At 54.0% G+C, this 23687-nt stretch overlaps 1 protein-coding gene across 3 annotated transcripts in view; it reads right to left on the reverse strand.

Annotated features, from left to right (window-relative positions):
* Positions 1–243: 243 nt before the first annotated feature.
* NF2 (NF2, moesin-ezrin-radixin like (MERLIN) tumor suppressor) overlaps positions 244–23687 on the reverse strand; it is an 80038-nt gene continuing 56594 nt past the window's right edge. The window contains exons 10-17 of one of the 3 annotated variants that reach the window (XM_030860757.2): positions 22625–22738; positions 19933–20055; positions 19053–19270; positions 17749–17854; positions 17148–17275; positions 14958–15123; positions 13518–13562; positions 244–3055 (exon numbers count right to left, since the gene is read on the reverse strand). In XM_030860757.2, coding sequence (XP_030716617.1) covers positions 13527–13562; positions 14958–15123; positions 17148–17275; positions 17749–17854; positions 19053–19270; positions 19933–20055; positions 22625–22738 — 891 coding nt within the window. In that variant the 3' untranslated portion in view covers positions 244–3055; positions 13518–13526. Of the gene's footprint in view, positions 3056–13449; positions 13563–14950; positions 15124–17147; positions 17276–17748; positions 17855–19052; positions 19271–19932; positions 20056–22624; positions 22739–23687 lie in introns of those variants that run through there. The other 2 variants (XM_030860756.2, XM_030860758.2) reach the window with 2 other exon arrangements.

Raw genomic sequence — 23687 nt, forward strand, 5'->3', positions numbered from 1 at the left:
AGGACATGGAGAGACTGGGACCCAGTACAGGGCCTGCCTCACGGGAAGCACGAGGGGTGTCCTGGTGAAGGCACAGTCGCGGTGCTGTCGTCAGCCTGGAAAAGGGGACCCTTTCACCACCAAAGACGTGGGGCTGGAGCTGAGGTCCCAGACATCAGGGAGCCGCCACCCCCCAGCCCCAGTCACCACTTCAATGGCCAGAGCAACGAGCAAACTGAGGGAGCCCAAGACGAACTTTTTACAGCTTAGAATTTTTATTAAAACAATCATTTAAATTACAACAACCCCCCAGAATAGAAAATAGCCTTCCCTGGTGTGGCCCTGACAGGAGGCCCCATAGGAAGAAGGATGGTTTTGAAGTCTTTGAAAACGGGTGGATGGAGCTTCCCTGGAAGCCCAGAGGGGCCAGCCTGGCCCCAGGGAGGCTGGGAGAGGCCATCTCCCTGCCAAGGCCGCCCGCTCCAGGGGCCTGCAGGCCCCAGTCCTGCCAGCAGGCGAAGCTTAGCCAGTCGCAGGTTGTTACCCTCAGGACTTGCGGTTTTGATTTGAAAGAGAAAAGAAAGGGAGAGAGAAACCTGTCCCCAAGACTACAGAACGCGATCACTCAGGAAGCGTTAAGTAGTGCCGCGGGGTGCTGTCCAGCAGGGCCCGGTGGGTGCGCAAATAACTGTGAGGACAGCACAGGACAGAGCCGCTGGGGCTGAGGTGGAGCCTAAATCAGATCAACGAGGTGCCCTGCGTGGACCCGCCAGGGGCTGCCAGCGCAGCCTCCCTGAGTGTTACCAGCACGGTGCTTCTGCCCAAGGACCAACAGGAGCACTTCAAAGGAAACAATCCGGGCAGGGCCCTGCTCTCAATGGAGGTCGGGGGCTTCCTTACTTAATAAGACCTAAGCTCATTCACTTACAAATCACACAGTCACCTCGGCCATTGGCACACGCCCTGAAAACCAAGCTCTGCTTTCATTCCTTCTTCCACTGGGGCTCAAGATATTTCTGAGGGCCGCCATCCTCTCCGCCTGTTCATCTCTGGGAGGTACCTGCCAGCTCTCGTCCCCAAGGAGAGCTGCCTTGTCCCTGCTGGAGCCAGGCTCTGCCGGCCCTCCAGAGTCTGCTCCCTCCACAGCTCAGATCCCAGCCGGCTCCCCTGTGGCTGCATGGCTCGGCATTTCCCAGACTTCAGACATACACACAGCAGTTAAATAATAAAAAAACAAAGCCTGACAACATTTTTATGAATGACCACCATGCTCTGTGCCCACAGCCACTGTTACAGACTAACTGTGCAGGTTAGGGATGGGTGGTGAGCCTGAGGAAACAGCCTCACAACTGTCAGACCTTACATTACAAACGCGGCCGGAGGAGCCCCGCCGGGGACCGTGTCTCAGGGGAAGAGGCCTCGGAGGGACAGAGAGACACAAGGGAACCTTCCAGCTACAGACATTCATGCTTAGTGTCCAGATTCGGAGTCCCACCCTGCATGTCCTGAGGGGCTGGGGGGACACATAGGGCTGGCTTACACCGTGCAAGGTGACCCAAGAAGGTGGCGGCAAGCCCAGGACACCACTAGGTCAGCTTGACCACGGAATTTGGCAGGATCTCTGCGAGCTTCTCAGTTTCTCAAAACCACACAGGATTGCCAGAAGCCACCTCTGCCCTCAGGAAATCTCCAGGCCCTCCCACGCCTTCATTTAATACACTTCTTTTCACTGGTTAGCACTTATCCCCGGCTCTGCACAGCAGCCTCATCGGAAGGATGTGAATGGCCTGGCGGGTCACAGCAGCACCACCAGCCATGGAAGAAGAAAGGGCAGGAAAGCGGCCCCAAACCAAGGAGTGAGTATGGGCCATGGGGTGGCTTTGTGACCTGCTGCCACCCGGCATGGCCGGGGGTCGTGTGTCGGCAGGTGCAGAGCACTGACTGTGAGGGGTCACCTGCATCCCCTCCCTCACATGGCCCAGGGGAGAACATAAGGCGAAGGGCTCTCAAGGAGACGAGGGCAACAGCCAAGCAGGCCCAGGTACAGCCACGGAGGGGAGAGCCTTGCTGGCGTGTGGCCGGGAGGAAAGACCATTCAGATCAACGAGGCAGACTGGGGCCAGTGGAACTGGGTGTCGGGGCCTCAGAGCCCTACAGAGACCCCGGTCATGGCTGGGCTGCCAGGTGCTGACTAGAGTGATGGGGAGCCCCCCCCACCCCGCCTGCCACGTGCGAGAGAGGCTACGGTTGCAGAGGGCCCCGCCTGCCTCCTGGACCCTGGTCTGAGGTGGCAGAAGAAAGGCAGCGAGTGTTTTGTAGGGTGCAGGTTCCTACACGGCTCTGCTGGCCTCCCAGGCCCTCTGCTGGCAGCCAGCCCTTCATCACAGCTTCTGCCGGGTCTTCCCCCAGGCACAGCTGCCTTTCCCATTCCCCACCAGCTGGCAGCCAGAGGGCTACCTCAGGGGTGCCTAGGCCGAGGACCCATCGCCTGGCTCGCTCTCCAATGACGTGTAGCAGGCAGGTTGCTGTGGGCCTGGGCTTGGGCGGCCACACTTCTTCCCATGCCAGTTCCTCACCAGTGAAGGAGATGAATTTTCTGGAACCCTGGGGGTGGGGGGGAATGCCACCAGCCTTCCGGTCTCCAGGGGGCCTGTGTACTTCACTTCCTACAGCCACTTCCCAGACAGGGCTGGGAGGTCAGCAGTGGACAGTAAGACACACACCCCAGGGTGCTTTGGACGAAGGAAGCACGGAATCCCACATTAGATAAGGAAAGGCAAATACTCAAAAAAATTTAAAGACTCAGGTCAGGAGAACTAGAACCCCAAGAGAGATACTTCTGCAGGGTCATAGTTCAAGGCAATTGCACGTGAAGGGGGCTGGGCTCTCCGATCAGCCAGGAAAAGCTCCAGAGCTCCAAGGAAGCCCCCATCCAGCCCGCCCACGGATGGCTCCCTCGGTGTCAGGCCCATCCCATCGGTGCTGCAAGCAGAAGTGGCCAATCCTCGGGTGGCTGGGTCACCTGCTAGAGCTCTTCAAAGAAGGCCACTCGGGACTTGGCGCTCTGCAGGGTGAGCTGCAAGGAAGCAGAGAAGAAAGTGAAAGGGGGGCTGGCTTTCAGCTCTTTCACGACAGGATGCCCTCCTGCCTCCCGGACTAAACTCAAAGGTGGCTGGGAGTGAAAGGGAAGACGGTTCAAGTAGATGTTCAAGAAGCTCGTGGTCAATCCCAAGTAAGTTTCCAGATTTGCCCAGGAACTCAAATTAGGAGGTGACAAATGAGGACGTGCCAGGAGGGATGGCTGGTGGGCAGAAGCATGTCAGCAGGAAAATGTCATCAATGTCGCCTTTTCACAGAGGGCAGGGGAACCCTGGGCATTTTAATAGATTCTCACATCCCCGTCTACAAAGGAGTCTCTAACGATGCCTCTTGTTGTGCTGTCCGTGCTGGTCCCAGCCTGGGTGCTCATCCGCTCCAGGGCTCGAGGGCCAGCTCAGCAATGCAAGTGTCTCAGTCCTCATGCCCTGGGCACGCTGCTCGGGCAAGGAGACATGGCCTCGGGCAGGGCAGGCCTGTGTCAGGTGAGGAAGAGCTCATCCTTTCCACTCCTGGCTCCCCAGGTGGCCCCAAAGCAGACTTGCCCGTGACCTGGCAGCTGAGAGGGGGTTTCCATCCACAAACTGGGAGGCAACTGGCTTTCCAGGTAGGGCTGGTTTAGGCAGGGAGGGCGCAGCACATGGGGCGGTCCTCTGGGCAGAAACTGTGAGGCCTTCCCAGGAATGCTGTCCTGAGCGGCACAAGCTTGAGAAGACGTGGAAGGGAGAGGGAGGATCGGCGGTGGAGCTCTCTGATTGGCAGATAAAGCACTAACTAGGGTTTGCGACCTCCCGGGCTGCCAAACCCCAATCCCCCAACTCGGGAGGTCCCTTCCCAGGATCTCCCCAAACAGAAGCATCTGGCATGGGCGCACCCCCAGTGCCCTGCTTCCTGCTCTACTCCTGAAATCAGTTACTTGGGTGAGACTGTGTGCCCCATACCCAGCTCTGGGATTTTGCTAAGGAGTGTCTTCAGGGAGGGGGGACACAGAGTGCGTACTGTTCATCTTCATACCCTCAAACCACTTAGCTTAGTGCTTTGCACATAGCAGAAGCTCAGTTTGTTGAGTGAATGAGATGTAGGTGATAACGATAACGAAATGGTGAGATGCAGGGGAAAGTTGAGAATTCCACCTGGGGCTGAGAAGGCCCAGGCGCTAATTCTCCGTCACCACCTCGCTGTGTAGCCTCAGTGGACACCCTTGACCTCTCTGAGCCGCTTTTCTCTGGAGTTAAACCATGGGGCCAGGCTAGATGGTCTGGCCCATTCCCTCGACCTCTGGCAGTCCCTGAATCCAAAGAGAGCTTGGCTCTCCACAGGGTGGGGGAAGAAGACTCCAAACCAACCACTTCACCATCAAAGACACGCAGCATCAGTACACTCAAAATGAGACAGCTTGAGAGCCAGCTCTTTAAATCCTGCCAAATCTTTTGGCCTTGAAGTTCCTGACTAACAAGCTAAATGCAAGGAGACATCTGAGCTCTTTTTTTCAGTGGAACCAATTTCAGAAACCCTTTGGAAAGCCCAGCTCCAACGGGAGTGGAGAAACCTTTCATTTCTTTGCTGAAAAGGAACTCCCTCTAGAAGGATGGGTTTCTCCCTAAACACAAGCAGAGGAGACGGGCCGGGAGTTACGTGCTCTGTGATAATGGGAACAAGGATGGTAACTGGGGAAGAAAGAAAGACAGCCAGAGAGCCACCGGGACAAAAAGGCTCTTGGGGGAAAGTGAATCAAAAGGTGTGAAACCCCGTGTCTCCACTCGGGTTCCTCCCACACTCCCGGGGAGACCTCAGGCCGGCTCCTCACGGTACAGGGGACCTGCAGGGGACGGGGCCTCTGCCGCAGCCCTTCCTTCCATACACTGAGTCACTCACAGGCACGGCCAGACTGACCAACCCAAAGCCCATCTGGGCGGCTGGGTGGTCCTGGGCAGGTCACTGACTCCGTCTGGCCCCAGTTCCCACCGAGAAGCAGGGGTGGTGGCAGCCCCTGCCTCGCAGGGTGACGTGCGGAGGGACAGAAACTCTACAGAGCGCTCGGTGCCGTGCCTGGCGCGTGGTGAAACGCTACAGCTGGTGTTACTAACAGCAGTGTCACGTCGCCCCTCCCCCAGCTCCGACTCCTCTCCTTCCAGGGGGAGCAGGGCAGAGGGCAGATTTGGAGGGGTGAGGGCGAAGGCAGGGTTCACAGCCTCTGAGGCAGGGAGAGCAGATGCCCCCAAGAGGCCTGGCCTCTTCCCCAGGCACGGAGCCCGGGCTGTGGGGGCTTCCGAGAGCCTCCTGCCTGTTTGTACAATGATGGTTCCAAGAATTCCTGGATCCTCCTACCGGAGCTGCGTGCTGGCTATCCCCTCGAGGTGCCAGTGGAGGGTTTTGGCAGCTCTGGCAGCGCCAGACTCCAGTCACTTGAGCGTGTGCTTATTGGGAGGCAAAGGCCTCTTCGAGTGGGCAACACACTGCCCTGGATCCCAGCCCGCACTGACCTCCTATCTCACAAGAGCAGCAGTCGCACCCCAGCCCAAGGAGAGGTGTGGTGCGAGATCGAACGCTGGCCGTGCAGAAGCAGGAGAGCACCCTGGACGCGCAGCCTCGGCAAGAAGACAGTACCATGGTCTCCAGGCTGTTGGAGGGATGGGCAGAGCCACCGGACGGAGGTGGCGGACGTGGCTGCTGACACCGAGGGCACTGGAGCGTCCCACCTCGGCCCACAGGCAGACCTGGCTGCCCCGCCCCCGCCTTTCACCCTTTCTGTACAGTTTGTGGTGGTTCCAATTCCAACAGGAAGCCCGTCATCAGAGGATAATCCCGCACGAGCTGACTGGCGCGGCTGGAACCCTTCCTCTGCCTGCCCTACCTCCACAGCGTCCCTCATCTCAGGCATCAGGACCTGCTCATGCTGGAGCACAGGCCGGGGAGCTGGGCAGTGAGGACGGTCTGTGGGGAGAAGCCTGGGCTTCTTTCTTCCACATGGGGACTCAAGCCCAGGGGCAGGGAGGTTCCCCCTCAGGCACTGCCAGCTGCGCTCCCGGCCCGGCTCCGCCCCACACCCCAGCCCTCCCCTCACCAGTGGGATCTCTTACCACCTGCTCTTTCTAGAAAGCTCACTGTCACATTTACCGTGTAGCCTCAGGCAGGAGGTATCCGTAAAGGAGGAGGGGAAGGCTTAGAGGAAACAGCACAAAGCTAGCCCTTCAAAAAGGGAACGGCCTCTGCAGGTCGTCTTCGTAGACTCCTGGAAATCGGCTCACAAGCATCCTGGATTCCCGCTACCCTCTCCTACCCCAAGGTGTACAAGCCACGTCAGCATTCGGTACACCTTCCTGCTCAGGGACGGGCCTGGCTCTCCACACAGCGTGGCAAAGGGACCACAGAGATGATCCGCCACCCTGGGCCTCGCATCCTGCGGTGCCAAACGGTGAGAGCCGGAGTCAGCCGCGAGGGCCACCCACCACCCTGCAGCCCCTTTGGTGATCCAGCAACACCTGTCATCACCCCAGACCCACTGCTTGGGGGGCAGCACCTCCAGGACTGGGGCGGTGCCATGGGGGACTCCCCAGGTGCACAGAACGTGGCTCTACGACCACGCTGCCATGCTGGGCGGACTCCGAATTCCAGCAGGTGGTGAAGCAGAAAGGCCTCATTACGCAGACAGACAAGCAGGGCCTCTTGGACAGTGGCTGCCTCATTCTGGGACCTGTCAAGTCTGGTCCACCTTCTCTGAATCCTTCTGAGGACACGCGGGTAGAGTTCTGCCCGAGCATGACTGGTGGCCACGTCTGCCCCGCACCGTCCAAAACTCCCCCTGGGTCCAGACAGAGGCGGCCAGGGAGTCCTGGCGGCCGCATCCAGCCCCTCCGGGAGCTCTGCACCCCACGTTCCTCTCACCAGTTCCCTGAAGATGACAAAAGAACATGAAGTTTCCTCACCAGGCACGGGACTGACCCGCTTCTCTCTTGCAGCTGTCTCCTCACATCTGATTAAAATCCGCCGTGTGAATAATACAGGAGGAATTAAGTTCTCTCTTGACTGAACCGGCTGTTCAAGTCTGTCACTAATCCAGCTCCATTCTGAGGAGACAAACTTCCTCTTCTTTCTCGGCTGCATATCTGTATGGTGTGGTTTTTGTCTTGGGGGCGCTCTGGCCCACCTGTGGCCTGGCCCCTTCTTCCTGCCCAGCCTTGATAGACACAGCCTGGCAGAGTTCCCCCACAGCCACCTCCCCATCACACTGCCCGTTGTTTGTGACGGCCACCAGGCTGTGCAAGGGCAGGACGGGGAGCCTTCTGGCAGGGCGAGACCTCTTCACACCACCCGAGCTGTGTGCAGTATCACCGAACAGACACCTCCACCAGCTAATGAATCAGATTCGGGAGACACTTCTGTCTCCTTAAAAAGACAGGAGGCTGGTTCCTCCAACCCTAGGGAAGGACTTGGTACCCGGCAGCCTCTCCTGAACCCGGGCATGCAAACAATATGCAGCCTCACGGGCTCCCACTCACTGGGCGAGGGTTTCAGGCAGCCCGTCTAGATACAAGGACCTGGCTTGCCCCTGAGAGAGGGCCCCAGGGTGTAGAGACAGCAAGCCTGGAAGCACCAAGACCAGCACCAGGCTTGCCGATCCTTCCTGGCCTGCTCTGCAGTGAAGGCTTCCAGCTACGAAGCTCCTCCGGCCTCACTCCCAGGAGTGCCCCCTGCTGGAAAACCACAGCCCCAGGCTGGCTGCCAGCTCCCTCCTTCCAGCTCTCCTCCAAAAGTCCTTTTGAGAGGGATTGCTTCCCAAAGTGAAGACAGAATAACTAAATGTATTCCGGCACAGAGCCTGCAGCAGCAAGGCTGTTTGATTAAGAATGAATTACACTTTCATCAGCACAGAGAAATTGATTCACAAGGCCGCACTGTGATAATCTTGTTCCTAAAGCAAAAGGGGGTGGGTGGGACACAGAGCCACTTCGGCTATCAATGATGAGAGAGAAGAAGCTCTACAATTAAACTGGGAGAAGAAAACTAACCAGAGCTCCAGGATTCCTCCAACCAGTCTCTGGGGGCCTCACCTCAATCCACTCATCCCCAGGGGGAAAAGAGAAGAAGGGGTGGGGGAGCGTCTAATTCATTTTAAACAAAAAGACCCACAACGCTGAACCCATTTTAGATACTAACCTAATAACTCTAGGCGCTGAGACTCTGCTTGTCCCATAAAAATGCAGTGGAATTGAAATGCAAGCCCTAAAATCATGTTACACTTCCTCTCAACCACTACATATTGAGAACGAAGGAGCGGGGGAGGGCGCAGATACAAAAGGACAGGCAGATTCTCCACCAGGAGCAGGAAGGTGACAGCCAAATCCAGCAGCAGCAAATTCCAACATAATCTCTGGTTTGGGGTGTGATAAACATTCCCCTTCCAAATCAAAGCTGAGGGGGCAGGGCCGGTGAAGGGGGATGGCTGCTATAAACGGGTCAGATTAAGCTATTCAGCTGTCTTGCTAGTTGACAGCTTGTACCCAAATACCATCTGGTGATGTGCACGGGGAGAGAGCTGTCCACACACTTATGCCTAAGCAGAGGTAGGATGAAGGGCCGAGTCCACCACAATTAACAAATCCAGTTTGGTATCAGCTACTGTATCTGCTCTAGAGAGAAATATGCCTGGGAAAACCCAGAGGGTGCCTTTGGTTTACTAATCCTTTAGGGACTTAAAGTGGCAGGATGATGCCTGGAAACCGGTATCTGCCCATGTCTCAAGCTGCCCGTGTGATGCTGGCAGGTCCTCACTTCATTCCTCCACCTGGAAAATGGACGAATCGGCCTGATTCACCTCGCTGGGCAGGGGGAGGCTAACTGATGGGCACAGAGCACTCTGAACGAGCACCTTCGGGAAATGGGGCAGATAGACCGATGTCATTTCAAATTGCCAATATCAGAAGGGAAATCACAGCAAGGATCATAAGAATAGAACCTCGAGCCTGCAGAATGAGTTTGCATCCCGACTCTTCCCTCCCGCTGTTGCAGTGACAAATCAGGTGCTGGAGGAATGCTGCACTGAAACGTATCTTCAGTGCTGAGGGACCAAATGAGATGTCTTACTGCATCCAATAAGGCCCACTAATGTCCTCAGACACTTCCAAATGGTGGTAAAATACCCTAGAAGGGCGAGGCAGGTTTTGCACACTCCTCAACGCCTCCCAAAGGGCAACTGCTTGACCAGGTAAAGCCCACCGACCAAAGGGAGGGACTGGATCGTGGTCTTTTGGCAAAGAGGCTGGTAGAATCTTCTACCTAGGGAGCTACCAGGAACAAGCAAGAAAACTGGAAGCGCTCGACAGTTAAGAGGCGCGTGGACATTCAGTCTGCGTGAGGAGGGAATGACCTTCAGGGATGAGCCCAGGCTTCACGTCCAGGAGGAGGGTGCCCCGAGACCAGCCCATGCCTGCGACGCCTCCCCCGAGCTTCCCACGGAGCCAGTGCCCTCGCTCCTGTGTTCTTCATCCACACCTGGTGCCTCTGCTGACCCCTGCTCCCCACTCCACTCCTGCTCCCCTTTCTTCTCCACCCTCCCCCCACCACATCTGCCCTGTTCTCACAAAGGGAAAGTTCTGGAGCCAGGGAGCCAAGGCAGGGGACGCTCCACCAGACATCACAGGGTTTCCGAAGCAGGCAGAGCCCTGTGGGTCCCTGAGCGGGGTCTGGGGGTGCTGAATGTGTTCACCACACGGGCAGCGCAGCCTGTGGAGCTGCCCCCGTCCAGGCAGGCGATGCTGATGGAGGTCACAAGGGAGGCCTGACTGGTTGCTTTAACTGTGGGAGACGCCTTTCACGCTTCTTCACCCTCGCCCTGTGATTTGTCACTTCCCTGGTGTTTTAAGTGCTCCACTTGACTCGGCCAGCCCTGCATCTCCAAAGGGAGTCCATGCAAATTGAAGATGACATTGAACTTTTATGTCTTCCCGATCTGAGAGAGGCGGCTGGAGCTTCAGATAAATGTCGAGGCTCCTCATTCCTGCTCCTCCACCAGCGGAAGCCACAGCTAGACCTCGATGGTTCACACCATTTACGAAAAAAATAAGCTTTCTAAGCTCTATGACCCACAGGATTTCTCATTTGTCGACTGCCTTTGAAATCCTGTGCTTCTTCAGAGACCACGGGCACAAAAAACAAAGACAAGTTTCCTGGTGCTCATACCAGCCCAGAATTGGGGAGTGAAGCTGTCCCTTGAGAGGGGATGAAGGGTGCGAACGTGTTGTCACCTCCAGAATGTGCTGCCCAGCTAAGTCACACCTGGCCACCACTCACTTCATCAGTGCAGTGGCTCTGAAGGCAAGAGGTTCAAGCCCAAGACACCATGTCCCCCTCCCCCAGCCTCACTGCCAGACCCCACACCCTCGCTCACAAGACCCAGAGTCCAGGAATACATGTCATGGTCACTCCCCCCGAGAATGCCACAAATCTACATTCCCAAAGGCAGCTTCTGATCACTAGCACCGCTTGGGACTCAGATGCAAATGCCAAACCAGTTGTACTGATTATCGATTGGGAGAAAATTGAAATGTGGAGTTAAGATTAGCAGGAGGAGGGCTTCCCTGATGGCGCAGTGGTTTAGAGTCCGCCTGCCGATGCAGGGGACACGGGTTCGTGCCCCGGACCGGGAAGATCCCACATGCCGCGGAGCGGCTGAGCCCGTGAGCCATGGCTGCTGAGCCTGCGCGTCCGGAGCCTGTGCTCCGCAATGGGGGAGGCCACAACAGTGAGAGGCCCGCGTACCACAAAAAAAAAAAAAAAAAAAAAGATTAGCAGGAGGAGAAAAATACAGCCTTGCAAATCCAAATCAGATAGTACAGTCAGCGGAGTTCATTCTGGAGTTTTAAAAGTTTTTACCTCTAAACACACGGAAACTAAAACACTTACTGTATACGCGTGTCACAAGTTGTGCACGTAACTGTGGTACGTCCCTCGGCCCAGGCTCACAAGCAGATTTGTTTCTTTATATAATTTTAAGCACTCGCTGAGTCCTTACAGTGAACTCACTAAATTCTCATAACAATCCTGGGGGGGGACGAACTGTTTATTCCCTTTTTACAGGTGAGGACACTGACCCTTAACAGAAGGTAAGAACTTTAGAGATAGTAAGTGGCAGAGCAGCGGCAACCCTGGTGAAGAAAACTGGACTGCCTCTCAGCATTCCCATGTAACCCGTGGGTAAACCCTTGTAATTAGCTTAAGAGTCACCAGCCCTGGAGGGTCCTGATGAGTCAGGGTCAGACACCAGCCTCGAGGTGAGGCAGGAGAGGACAGACAGCAACGGGGAGGAGTACACCCGGATCACGGGGGGTAGCAGAACCAGTCTTTCCTTGAAGAAATGTATGATCAAAAGACATGAAAAACAAAACAAAAATCAATGCAGGCTGGTTTGAACCAAGATTAATGACAAGTTTCAGGACAATGGACACTCTCCAGTTCACCACCGGTCTGCATTTCTCATCCCGGACTTTCTAGATGGAGCTGTGCCCTTGACATTCTAGGCGCCCACACTTCAAAGCCCGCCGTGGTATTTCTCATCAGCTAGGCTCACTTCAGCCCAGACCACAGCAGGCACAAGGCCAGAGCCGCCCCAGCACAGCAGGTGACTGGCTGTCAGGCTTGGTCACTGGCCACAGGGACCACCAAAGTCGAGAAAGTGGAAAGTGCATCCAACTTCACGTGTAGCAAAAGCTGCCACTATTTAATCTGGTGATACTAAGTCCAGCTGTCTTAAGAGCCAACTCCATTTTATTAATCCTTGATTAATCAGAATTCTTGATTAACTGGAGCTTGGCAGAATACTTTGAAAACAAGTTCACATCAAGACACTAAATAAAAAGAAAAAAAAAAGGCTTCTGTGCATGTCCTAGGAGCGGTACACATTTGACTACAAATCAAACATCATTTGTCTATAATCACAGCTCAGTGAGAACTGACGGTCAGAACTGGGTCCCTGAAGAAGTTAAGCGTTCTGAATCATTACAGAAAGAAGAGAGATGAAATCATATCAAGGTAGAACAGGACGGTCACATGCAGAGAATATCTGACAGCACAGACTAAGACAAAAAGGGACTTCCTGCATGCCCCTGTGCTTGCCACGGGGTCCAGGAAGCCACCGTGGAGCCGCCCCGGGGTCCTCTGGGTGCCACGGGGTGATCCCTTGAGCAGAGGGGCCACCCGGCCCGCCCACTCCGTGCTCTTCACACCTGCCCGGCGTGGAGCATGCGCCGCTTGGTGCTGGCGTGTTCAGCGCCAGCGTGCGGTATGAAAGCTGAAGAAACAGGAGCCTGCTAAACAAAAGTGTCACACGCAAATTGTGGTTCACGCCATGGGTTCCTGGAACCACTGACAGATCGAATCCATCTTCTAATGAGATCCATCTGGGACTTTAATAGCAACCACAAATAGGACCTATCCTATGCCAGATCGCACTGTTTCGCACAGAGCTTCCAATGGGCTTATTTTATTCTAGGAGCAGAAAGCACGGTGAGGACACCAAAGGACACATCCCATGTGACTGTCAGGTGTGGGTGGGCTTGCTGGCGGGGGTACTACTGGGGAGCAGGCGAGGAGCAGAGGCAGGATGTTATTATTGCGCGTAATAAATTCTCTCCACTGCCTAGGCCTGTTGGGAGAATAATGAACTGTTGCAGAAGGAAAGCAGCAATTATTCAATTAATTCACTCCACGAGCACTGACTACCCGTCTGCTGGGTGCCCAGATTTCTCTGTCCCGACATGAATTCACGCCGACTGCGACCGTGCCCCAGACTGCGGAGAAGCCCGGGCAGAGGTGGCCGTTAGTGTGCCGGCGAACAGAGTCCGCTTAGCCTGACTGCATATCGACCCCTGTGTTATTGGTTTGCTGTACTCGAAAAGAGAATAGATGTGTACAGAAAGGGAGGCTCTAGAGGAAAATGAGGGAACACGGGCAGCCCCTTCATCCCACGACCAGAAGCCGCCAGGTATGACTGCGGGTCTTCAGAGGCTGTCACCACATGAAAGGTCTTGATCTCGTTTTAAAGGCACCAGTCTTAAGAACACCCAAATTGACCCCGTTTCCATGCTAGGGTTATTTATCTAAGGAGTACGCCACCAAGACAAAGGACTTTAGACAGACCTGACCGGACAAGAAGCCATGACCTTCCCCAGCCCGACAACGACACAAGATGAAGGACGGCTGGTCCTACAGCCCCAGGACATGCTCTTCAGAACGAGGCAGCCTTCTGGACCCTGGAGGCTGTTCTGGCCCCACAGGGCGGATGCCTGCTCTCAGACTCGAAGCATGCTGCGGCCAGTCCCCAGGCGCCACCTGCCCTCGGGAGGGCTCGGCACGGCCCGGGGACAGAGACAGGCAAGCTCATGCAGGGGTTAGTATCACAGAGGTCAGTCCCATCACCACATACAGAGTACCTGGGAATAACCTACTTTGAGGGCTCAAATGCAGATAGGTCTTCTGCCTTGGGCTTGAGGCTAAACCAGCAAAATAAAATGAAGAAAAACAAAAACATACCCTGTGATATCAACAATGCCACACGTGCCATTTGCAAAATGCTCAGACAGGCCTGAATTGTGACAAGTCACTTCATTTGTGTGTTTTTATGGCTTGGAAACGGGTCTCCCCAGCTTTCAGCACCCCAGGGCCCTGTGGTCGAGGGCCCGGCTCATGGAAGCAGTGGCAAAGATGAGCCTGTGCCCGGCGCCCGGGGGAAGAGTGGGTCAGGGAGGGGTCCGAGGCAGCTCCTGTGAGGCCCAACTGGCTCACTGGCCCAGTCATCCTTCTTTCTCTCTGCTCACTGGCTGAAGCTTCGCTCCAGCTCCCCTTTGCTAACTGTTTCAGAATTTGGTTTGGAAGGGAAACCCGGTAAGTTACAGAAGCTGGAGGAAAGAAGAACGTGGATTGTGGAAAGGTCTCTCCCTCCAGGTCACGCTATTAAAAGGAATTCTCTACTCGGTGCCAATACTAACCGGAGTCAAGAGGGAGGATTCAGGGCTCCCGACTGTACCCCTCAACGATGGCAGGTAGATACAGATCTCTTGAAAACAGACAGTTCTCAAACTGGGAGATCAATTTAAAGACTACGCTAAAGCGTACAAAGTGAAACACATCTAACTATCACCATCTAAACTCAATGAAGAGCCTTGTCTTACTGACCCCCATTTTACGGGTGTTAGCCTGGTCCTGGGGGAAGAGACAGGAGCTGACATCACCTGGCAGGAGAGGACCTTTCCGCTTTGCCCAGCGTAAGAGATGTACACTCTTGGGCTGATAGTTAGTATGGAATTTAACTTCCTCCAAAATGCTGAAAGCTCAAAATATCCGTGGAGAAAGACATGAAACTGTTAGCAACATAAATGAAGTCTCATCTCTTAAAACATTAAGGTTCTTCTAGATACTCCCTTTCAAGTCTGAAAAAAGTTAAAAATTCAGAATTTGGTTTCTAAATCAAGAACAGAATTTTACAGTCCTTGCCACTTAAAAACGCAAAAAGACGAGAGGGAGAGGCCATTCTCAACAGCCTCCCTTTCATTTTGCTTTCTCATTAAGTAAGGCAGCTCCCTGGGCAGAACTCCCCTCGGCTTAAAAGACAGAATTGCTTTACTGCTAAATGATGGATCAAAACCTGTCCTGTAACCGTGATTCATTTCATCAGAGCTTTTAACACAAGCTCCCCTTCCATCGAGTCAATGGATTCACAGACACTGGCAGATTAAATTCCCTTTCTGGCGTGAGTCAAAAAATTTCCTCAACTAGGTACATACAAAAAATGACAACAGTCTAATGACTCGGCTACTGAGGAAACCAGATGCCAACCTCACATTTCATTAACAACTGCCCTAATCAGCAAAAGACAAGAGACTCGGTACCTTTTTAATGGTATTGTGTTTGCTGCTGGTGCCGCCCTGATCAGAGTTCTCGTTGTGCAGAATATCTAAGGCCGTCTCCCTCTCTTTGAGTTTCAAGGCCTCGATCTCTGTCTTGAGTTCGTTGAGCTGCTCCTGCAGGTGCTTGCTCTTCTCCATATACTCCACTCTGCCAGAGAGAGGACAGAGTATCATGGGGTCTGGCAAACAGTGAGGCGCACCGTGGCCGAGAGGCTCCAGACCCACACGCTGCTTGGCCTGGGACCCAGGGTCTGAGCCTGGGGTTCACATCTCTGCTTGGCCACTCGCGGGCCATGGGAGCTTGGGCCAGTCACTAAACTGCTCTGCATCTGTTTCCTCATCCATAAGATAGGGATAACGATCACAGGGCTGTGGTCGGGATTAAACAGAAGGAAGTGTAGGAAAGCCTCAGTAAACTCTCATACCAGTTGTAATGGATAACAGATAGTTTTTAGTTCTACACAGAAAACAACACAAGAAACAAGCCTCCTGGCATCCAAAACAATCTTGTCTCAGCCCTTCTCGGAGAAGTAATTCCATTCTAGTGACCTCTTCTGATAGGCCATGGCCACATCCCTACTTGTTTTGGGACATAATCTCCTAAAGATGACAGAAGCTCACTCAGCAAACACCAGGAATAGAAAGATGCCCACCACCACCTGCAAGCACACATGGTTATCTATGAAGGAAGCCATCCTCAGGGTGTCCAGCTACACGGGCACAGCCAGGCAAACTGGGTAGCACAGACACAAGGGACCTTCTGCAGTGATTCCCACGCACGGGTGGTGCCTGGTGCGCACAGGTAATGAGTAAAAAACATGAACTGTGAAAAAGCAGTAAGCAGCCTCACCCTGATCACACAACCGTGTACAGCTGAGCACGCCTAGAAAACAGTCATCACACAACCGTGTACTGCTGAGCACGCCTAGAAAACAGTCACACAACCACGTACTGCTGAGCACGCCTAGAAAACAGTCACACAACCGTGTACTGCTGAGCACGCCTAGAAAACAGTCACACAACCGTGTACTGCTGAGCACGCCTAGGAAACAGTCACACAACCGTGTACTGCTGAGCACGCCTAGAAAACAGTCACACAACCACGTACTGCTGAGCACGCCTAGGAAACAGTCACACAACCGTGTACTGCTGAGCACGCCTAGAAAACAGTGAAGGGCAGAGGGAACTCCACCACGAGTGGAGGGGCTGCGGGTGCCACAGACAGAGACGCTGGGTCCCTCTATCCTCAGGACATGAGCCCAGAGAGCCTTACTGCCCGGCCTGTGGCTGCCCGTGCTGGACACGGAGAGGGTTACCTGAGGACACCAGACAAGGTGAAAGCACATGGGCCGCAAAGTCAGACGGACGAAGCGCTGAACCCCGGATCTGTCCCTCATCAGCTGTGGGGTGCTGGGTGAGCTCCTTAAATGCTCTAAATCTGGGTTCTCATTTATAAATGGGAACACTAAACCTACCTTTGAAGTCAGTTGGTGGGAACGAAATGAGATAAAAGATAAAGGACCCTGTCACCCAGGCACCTCGTGCCTGGCAGCTACTGTGACATTTCCCTGCCCAGCCATGGCACAGATGGCCGATTTACCGACGGCCCTGATTAGGGGACCTCGGTTAGGTGCCCTCTGCAGTGGGGCTCCCTTCCATCTCAGAGCCACGTCCCCTGACCATAAAGTGAAGGAGGAAGACAGCTCAGGGCACGCTGGGCTCAAAGTGCGGATCCCGCAGCAGGGCTGCTCAAGATGACTGTAGCCCCAGCCGTTAGCCCTCCTCAGCCTTGAGCTGGAGTTTCTTCTCTCTCGCCCTTGTTCTAGACATGGGACCCGCCACAGAGCTCAGCCGCCAGAGAACACAACTAGGAAACATGTCGCATCACCAGGTTAGAACACGACCACCATGGACCACCACGTGAACAGCGGTCTGACTGGCTTGGAGACCTCTGACAGCCAGTCCTAGACTTCAGGTGAGCTCTGGAGTCACTACAAACTCCGGATCACCAATCAAGTGTCATTTTTATCCTGGAAGATGAATGCTGGTCTGTCGCCCTTCATTTCCAATTAGGAAATTCCTCTCCCAGTGGGTGAGGACAGAACAAACCTTTGTAGGAGTTAGTGCCAGGCTGCCCACGCGGGGCACAGGGGAGGGGAGGGGGCTCCGTACTTTTCTTTCTCTATCTCCATGGAAAGCCGCTTCATGTCAGTATCCTTGAAGTCGAAAGACAGGCTGTCACCAATGAGGTTGAAGCTTGGTATGTCAGGAGGCAGTGGGGCTGGGAGTGGGTTCATAGGCTACGAAGGAGAAATCTGATTAGGAGGTTCGGTTCCACAAGAACCGAGGGCACTGCTGCGTCAACCACCCACCCCTCCAGAGGCCACAAAGGCTCTGGACCCAGCGTGCCCACCCCTGAAGCAGAGAGTGAGGCAGTTAGATTTGTTTTGAGGACTTTCTCCTCCCAGATCAGAGGGTCATCTAAAATACGGCCCCAATCTACTTCTCCCACCATCTGCCCTATAAGATCATCAATGGTATCATTTATTACCCCTTGGACCACTTTGCTTCCCACCTCTGTTACTTTGCTTAAACCAAGTCACCTCCCTACGTCCCATCTCTCTTTCAAGGCCCTAGAACATTCTGCACCATTCGCTCCACCATGCATTTGCTTAACAGTCGCCCTGAAGGCCCCACCAGGGGAACTGGAGGGCTGGGAGGGAAGGGACCGCTACGAGGTGAGAAGCAGCGCGGCTGGCAGCCCCAGGCTCACCGGGTATGTGGGCTTGGTGGTGATTTCCAGGAGCTTCTGCTTGGCTCTTCGCTCTGCCTCGCGGGCTTCCTGCAGGTCCTGCTTCAGCTGATCTGCCTCCTTGGCCCTGCAAGGAGAGAAGGGGCCCTCAGCTCCACAGAAGATGACAGGAGGAGGAAAGAGACCCCTCTTCCCCCTTGACCCCTGGAGAGGAGGGAGCTGGATTAACCCTGAGGGTGGCACCAGACCAGGCAAACAAGCACGGGGGTTGGGGGGTGGGGGAGGATTTACATGAAATCAGAACTTCCGAAGCAGGAACAACATTCCCAGGTATTGTTCATTTCAATTGATTTCCAGTTTAAATCAAAACTGGGAGAGCAGTGAAGCAGGTGGCCAGAAGAGTCAAGGATGAACCTTTGCAACTGGGGGAGGGGGAGGGAAATCGGGGGAGGGGCTAGAAGCTTCCTCTGCTTCTTTCTGGGTGAGAGTGGGCTGGGCAAAGGTGTCATACTGGATCACAAAGGGCAGGATGTGAAAGAACTGATTCTTCACGACCCCCAAGTGAAACAACCTCCTCGGGCAGGAAGATAAGTACGTCGCTGAGGGCCTCGTGCCTCGTCAGGACACTGGACCCAGGGGACCCAGCCCAACACACATCATTCACGGGGAAGTGACCGCACATGGAAAGAAAGGAGCCTGGGGCAGGGCAGGAAACGTGGAACCGTATTCCCAGAATGACACGCAAAGAATGGAGAGGAAACTGTAGCGACTGCACCCTGGCAGTGAAAAGCCAAATTCAGGTGTTCTAAACCCACAGACCGAGTGCCGCGAGGAATGAGCCAGGGCTGTCTGACGGCTGCGGAACCAGCACAGCCCAGAGCCTCCAATTGTCTTTGAAAAGCACAGACTACAGTCCCATCCTTCGACCTGGTTGTGAGCCAGGGCACCCTGCCCTCCCCTCCCACCTTCAGGGAAGCGTTAAAGGTGAATAGCTGCTGTCTCCCCACACACCCCTCAAACCAAAAGGGAAAAGAAGCACATTCTGTAAATGTCAGAAGAGCCTCCTCACGTCTCCTCAGCTAACAGCAGCCTGTGGACAAGCTCGATGGTCTTCCTGCAAACACGAGCATCACAGAGACGGGGGCTCATCGCAAAGGCACAGCCCGACCAGAGTCCACTGGACAGGAGAACTAGGTTCCTGCGCCCGTCCAGCTCCAGCCCCACCGGCCTGTGCGGGAAGGAGCCTCTGCCCCTGCCCGGGAGGCGAGTCAGCAGCTGCCCGCAGGCTCTGCCCCAGCGCAGGGCCTCCCCGCCCCCATGCTGACCTCCTCTCGGACTCCTCAGCCATCTTCAGCGCCAGCACTTCGGCCTCCAGCACCTTCTGCTCCATAAGGCGCTTCTCTTCCTCCGTCCGGATGGCCGTGGCCTTGATGCGCTGCATCTCCTGTTCCGCCTCTGCCGCCTTCTGTGCCAGGAGCTTTGCCTCCTCCTCAGTGATTTGGGCCTTTTCGGCCAACAGGTCGGCTGTCTCCTCGGACCGCATCTGGAGAAAAGAGCGTGCTCAGCGGGAACAGGAGCCCTGTGCCTGTCATCCCGCCCCGATCAGGCCTCAGACACTCAGGTCAGCAAGGACCAAGGTCTTGGACTCCTTGGGGCCCTGCCACTGAGTGTCCCCAAGCCACACCCTTCAACTTCTCAGAAGGCCCTTCAGGGTCCCTCCATGGGGACCACTTGAGCTGAGGCTACACTTTATGAGGGAGAAACCCAGCTTAACTCTGTCCTTTCTCTTTAAATAAGTGCTTCAAAAGCACGGGAGACTGTGCCCCCTGGGGACGCATCACAATGTCTAGAGACATTTTTGATTGTCACAAATAGGGGAATCTAGTGGGCAGAGGCCAGGGACACGGCCAACCAGCCCTCAACACACAGGATGGCCCCCACCAGGGGATGACCTGGCCCCGAGGTGGGGCAGGCCAAGGCTGAGACACCCTGCGGGAAAGGTGACCCACAGTGAGTGGAGTCTGCCTGCACTTGGAGGTTGAACTCAATCTAAATCTGCTCCTGGAAGCACAGGCGGAGAGGAAGACAATAATTTTAAGCCAAAATGTCAAAGTAAATGTGCCTAATCTGTGGTCCTTGGGGGCCTAACTCCAGAACCAGAGGGAGTCCGAGTAGCCTCCCAGGACCCAGCCCCTTGGAAGTCACCAGGGCTTCGTTGGCCATCGTCGCCTCTTCCTTCATCTGCAGCAGCCTCCTCTCCAGTTCGTCCCTCGTGCGTTCAGCCTCCTCCCTCATCTGCTTCTCTCGAGCGAGGCGCTGCCTCTCCATCTAGGGGGAATGAGCGGCCGCTGGTCACAGGGCCCATGACCTGCTGTGCCACAGATCTGAGGACAGCCAGTGCCCAGGGTCTCCCCTCTGGGGACCCTTTTCTTCCCTGGACTTTAGGTACCAGTGTCGTTCTCCTTGTCCACCACCCTCCATCCTTCTAAACCAGCTCTAGAGTGGAAAGCCGTGCTCCTTGAAAAATCATCTAGTTGTAAATGAACAAACAGCAGAACACGGAGCCAGTCTCCACCTGGATGTACGGGCGCATCCGTACACGCTGGGTACGGAAACAGCTACCTGGCCAACGTGCCTGAGACCCCAGTGGCTCTGCCCTGCAGCTGACAGGACACAATGCAGGCTCCTTCTCCCCAAGGGGCAGCTCCAGAGATAGACCACGTGTCCCTCTCCACCACCGTGAGCCACCGTGCCACTTCTTATCCACACGGACCCATCCCACACCTCTAATCTCATCAACAGTAGCTCCACTCTTGCCTCTGACCCTCGGAGAAGATGGAATCATCCGTGTGATGCATCAATAGCTCACACATCGTATTTCACAGCAGGAGGCGGCGGCAGCCAAGCACAGACCCCCACAGCCTCAAGCGAAAGCAACTCCTGAGCCAGGCCTGTGACAGGAGGGAGCACGGGGGGGAGGAGTGAGGACGCGGCCCTGATCCTTACGGCACCAGCACTAAGCTGCTGCCGCCTCCCTTGCCTTCCGGATCACTGTATTAATTGGGCCACATGCCGAGCTTAATAAGGGGAACAAGCAGAGGACAAGTGCTATTCTCTGTGATCCTAGGGCTCTAGCTGAGTTCAGAAAGCAGGAGCCGGAAGTGACCACTGCACTATTTTCTTCCTTAAATAATTAAAGCACATTTAATTACTTACTTCTTGCTTCAATCTTCTCCCAAACACAAGATTTTTAAGATTGCTGCTTTTTCTAAATAGTAAGTCAAAAAAACGCATTGGGCCTCAAAGGAATAATGCAAAGACAAGCAATAAAATACAGTAAATTTTTCTCCAGTTTTCCTCTTGCAGGTCAATGAAAAGCTTGGCCGATTTGTTCTCTAATTTCCATCATATTACAATTCCCATTAGGTGGATGACTAGATCCCCATTATCCTCCACTTGAAAAAAGTCTACAACCCCCTTCTGCTCTCAGCATTGCACCCTCCCTGAGACCTCCACCCCAATCATAAGGGACCTCCTGTTTGCAAAGCGGTTTCAGCTCACAAAGACCTTCAGGTACAGTGTGTCCTCTGATCTGAGACACAGAAGAGAGATACTTAGCTCCACTTGACAGATAAGAAAACCGAGATCTGGAAGGTAAGTCAATCACTAGGGTCACATACTAAGTTTCACATCTGGCTCCAAGGTCAATGTCTGTACTGCTGGGCCATGGAGCCCCTGACCTGTGGTTGCCAGATGCCAGGAACGTGCATCTGCCATCCTACAGGCAGTGCAGGTCCAGGGGTGTGTTCAAGCTACTCTCTGCCAGCCTGGAGGCTTACACACTCCTTGCCGTGATCAGATCTCTCACTTCTAAGCTTTCCTCTGCTGACAAAGAGGTCAGAGAGGGCTCTTCTTGAAGTTGCCACTATGACCCTGTGCTGGCCCAGGAGCATTTCTTTGTCCAGCAAAATCCATTCCACTGCCCCCCACCCCACCCCAAAGCATCCCGAAGAGTACATCTGTGGCCTGCCATCTCAGAGAGCAAAGAGACGGAGCCGAGAGCACAGAGACGGAGCCGAGAGCACAATGGATCACACTGGGCATTTCATTCTAAACCTCAGGGCCGGGAGCCAGCTTCGTCGGAGGACCCAAATTAGAGAGCTGCACACAGACTAATTATTACCCCTCCAAGCCTGCAAGTCCTAAGGGCAGCCGATTGCAGCTGCTGCTACTCTGTCTAGTAGTTCATCCAAAGCCATGATTGATATTTCTCAGCAGCGGGGCTCAGATTAGCTGTGCGGATTGCGGTGAGTCAAAAAGGTCTAAGAGTAGAAAACAATGATGCAGATCGTCCAGACTGCTGATAACGTGCTCCTGGCACCTCTTGCTGTGGGCGATGTGCCGCCTGGGCTGACCTGCAATGGGGAAGCGCGGCCGGAGTCTAATTCCAGCAGTGGGCGCAGAGATGCTGCCCTACATTCCATCACCATCTAATTAGAAAAGGAGAAGTCTGGGCACAGGAGACAGGCAGGCAGAAAGAATGAAAGCTTAGCTGCATGGACGATGGATGAATGGATGGATGGATGGATGGATGGGTGGATAGGTGGGTGGATACATGTGGGCTTGGCTATCTCTGCCCACAACGTGCATTAATCACACTTCACTCAATTCACTGCAGAAATAACTAGGGATGTGTCTTTGAGATATGCTGTTAGAGTTTATTCCTCATTTCCAGAGCTGACATCCCACCATCATTTACTCATCAGCCAAAAAGACCCAACAGGAATAAAATAAGAGTAGGCAGATCCGTGCTCAAAGGACTCCTGTGAGCCCATGACCACTCCTTACCTCCCGGCCGAGACCACCACCAGGAGACAACGGCAGTTCACCTGCTCACCTGCTTTCTGGCCTTCTCCTCCCTGGCCTGAGCTTTCATCTGCTGAACTTCCAAAGAATCAGCCTTCCTCCTCCTCATAAACAGGTCGTGGTTCCCGATACACAGCTGGAGAATCTGTGCAATGAAAGCAGGAGAAATGTTATACCCACACGTTGACTCCACTGAGACAGCACAGCAGCTACAGCATCTTGGTCCAAGGGCTCTTGTGGGGAACCTGAGAGAAGGTATGGAGGGAAACACCAACGTCCTCCCTGTGGCCTCCAGGCCTCAGCTCTGGAGACAATCACAGTGAAGAGAGGAAGGGGTGCCATTTAGCTTGTCTTCTGATGCCCCTCACTCTGCGGAGTCAGGGCATGGCTCCGCAGACCAGGGAAGATGACGGCTAAGCTTGTTCAACAGGCAGGGCTGGGACGACAAGTCATTCGTGGGAAAAAAGTAAGTTGGATTCCCCCACCTCCACCACATGCAGAACTCGACTCCAGAGGAATTAATGCCTTAAGTGCAAAGATCAAGCCATGGAAATTCTTAGAAGAGAACATAGAAGAATATCTTGATGGTCACAGGATAAGGAAAGATGTCAAGCAAGACACAAAAAGCGCAAATAGTTAAGGAAAAGATGTATACGTTTATCTACATTAAAATTTGTTAAGACATAAAAAGCAAGAGGAAAAATAAGACACAAAGTGGAAGAAGAGATAACCAATAAAGAAAACAAACAACCCAAAAGAAAAACAGCCAAAAGACAAGAAACAAGTTTGACAAAAGAGACAATGAGACTGGCCAATAAATATACAAAAAGATATTCAACCTCATTAGTAAAGATGCAAATTAATATGACACTGAAGATACCATTTTAAATGCACAAGATTGGCAAACATTTTTAAAGGCTAATAACACAATTGCTGAGGATATAGGATATAAGGCAAAAGGAAGTCTCACCCAGGGTTGTTGGATCTGTACATTAATTCACCTTCTTTGGAAAACAACGTGACATAACCTTGAATTTGGACATATACCACATGCAGGGCTATGTGAAGACACTCTCTAGACTCCACGGAAGCAA

The sequence above is a fragment of the Globicephala melas genome, chromosome 13 (assembly GCF_963455315.2).
Source record: "Globicephala melas chromosome 13, mGloMel1.2, whole genome shotgun sequence".
Classification (NCBI taxonomy): domain Eukaryota; kingdom Metazoa; phylum Chordata; class Mammalia; order Artiodactyla; family Delphinidae; genus Globicephala; species Globicephala melas.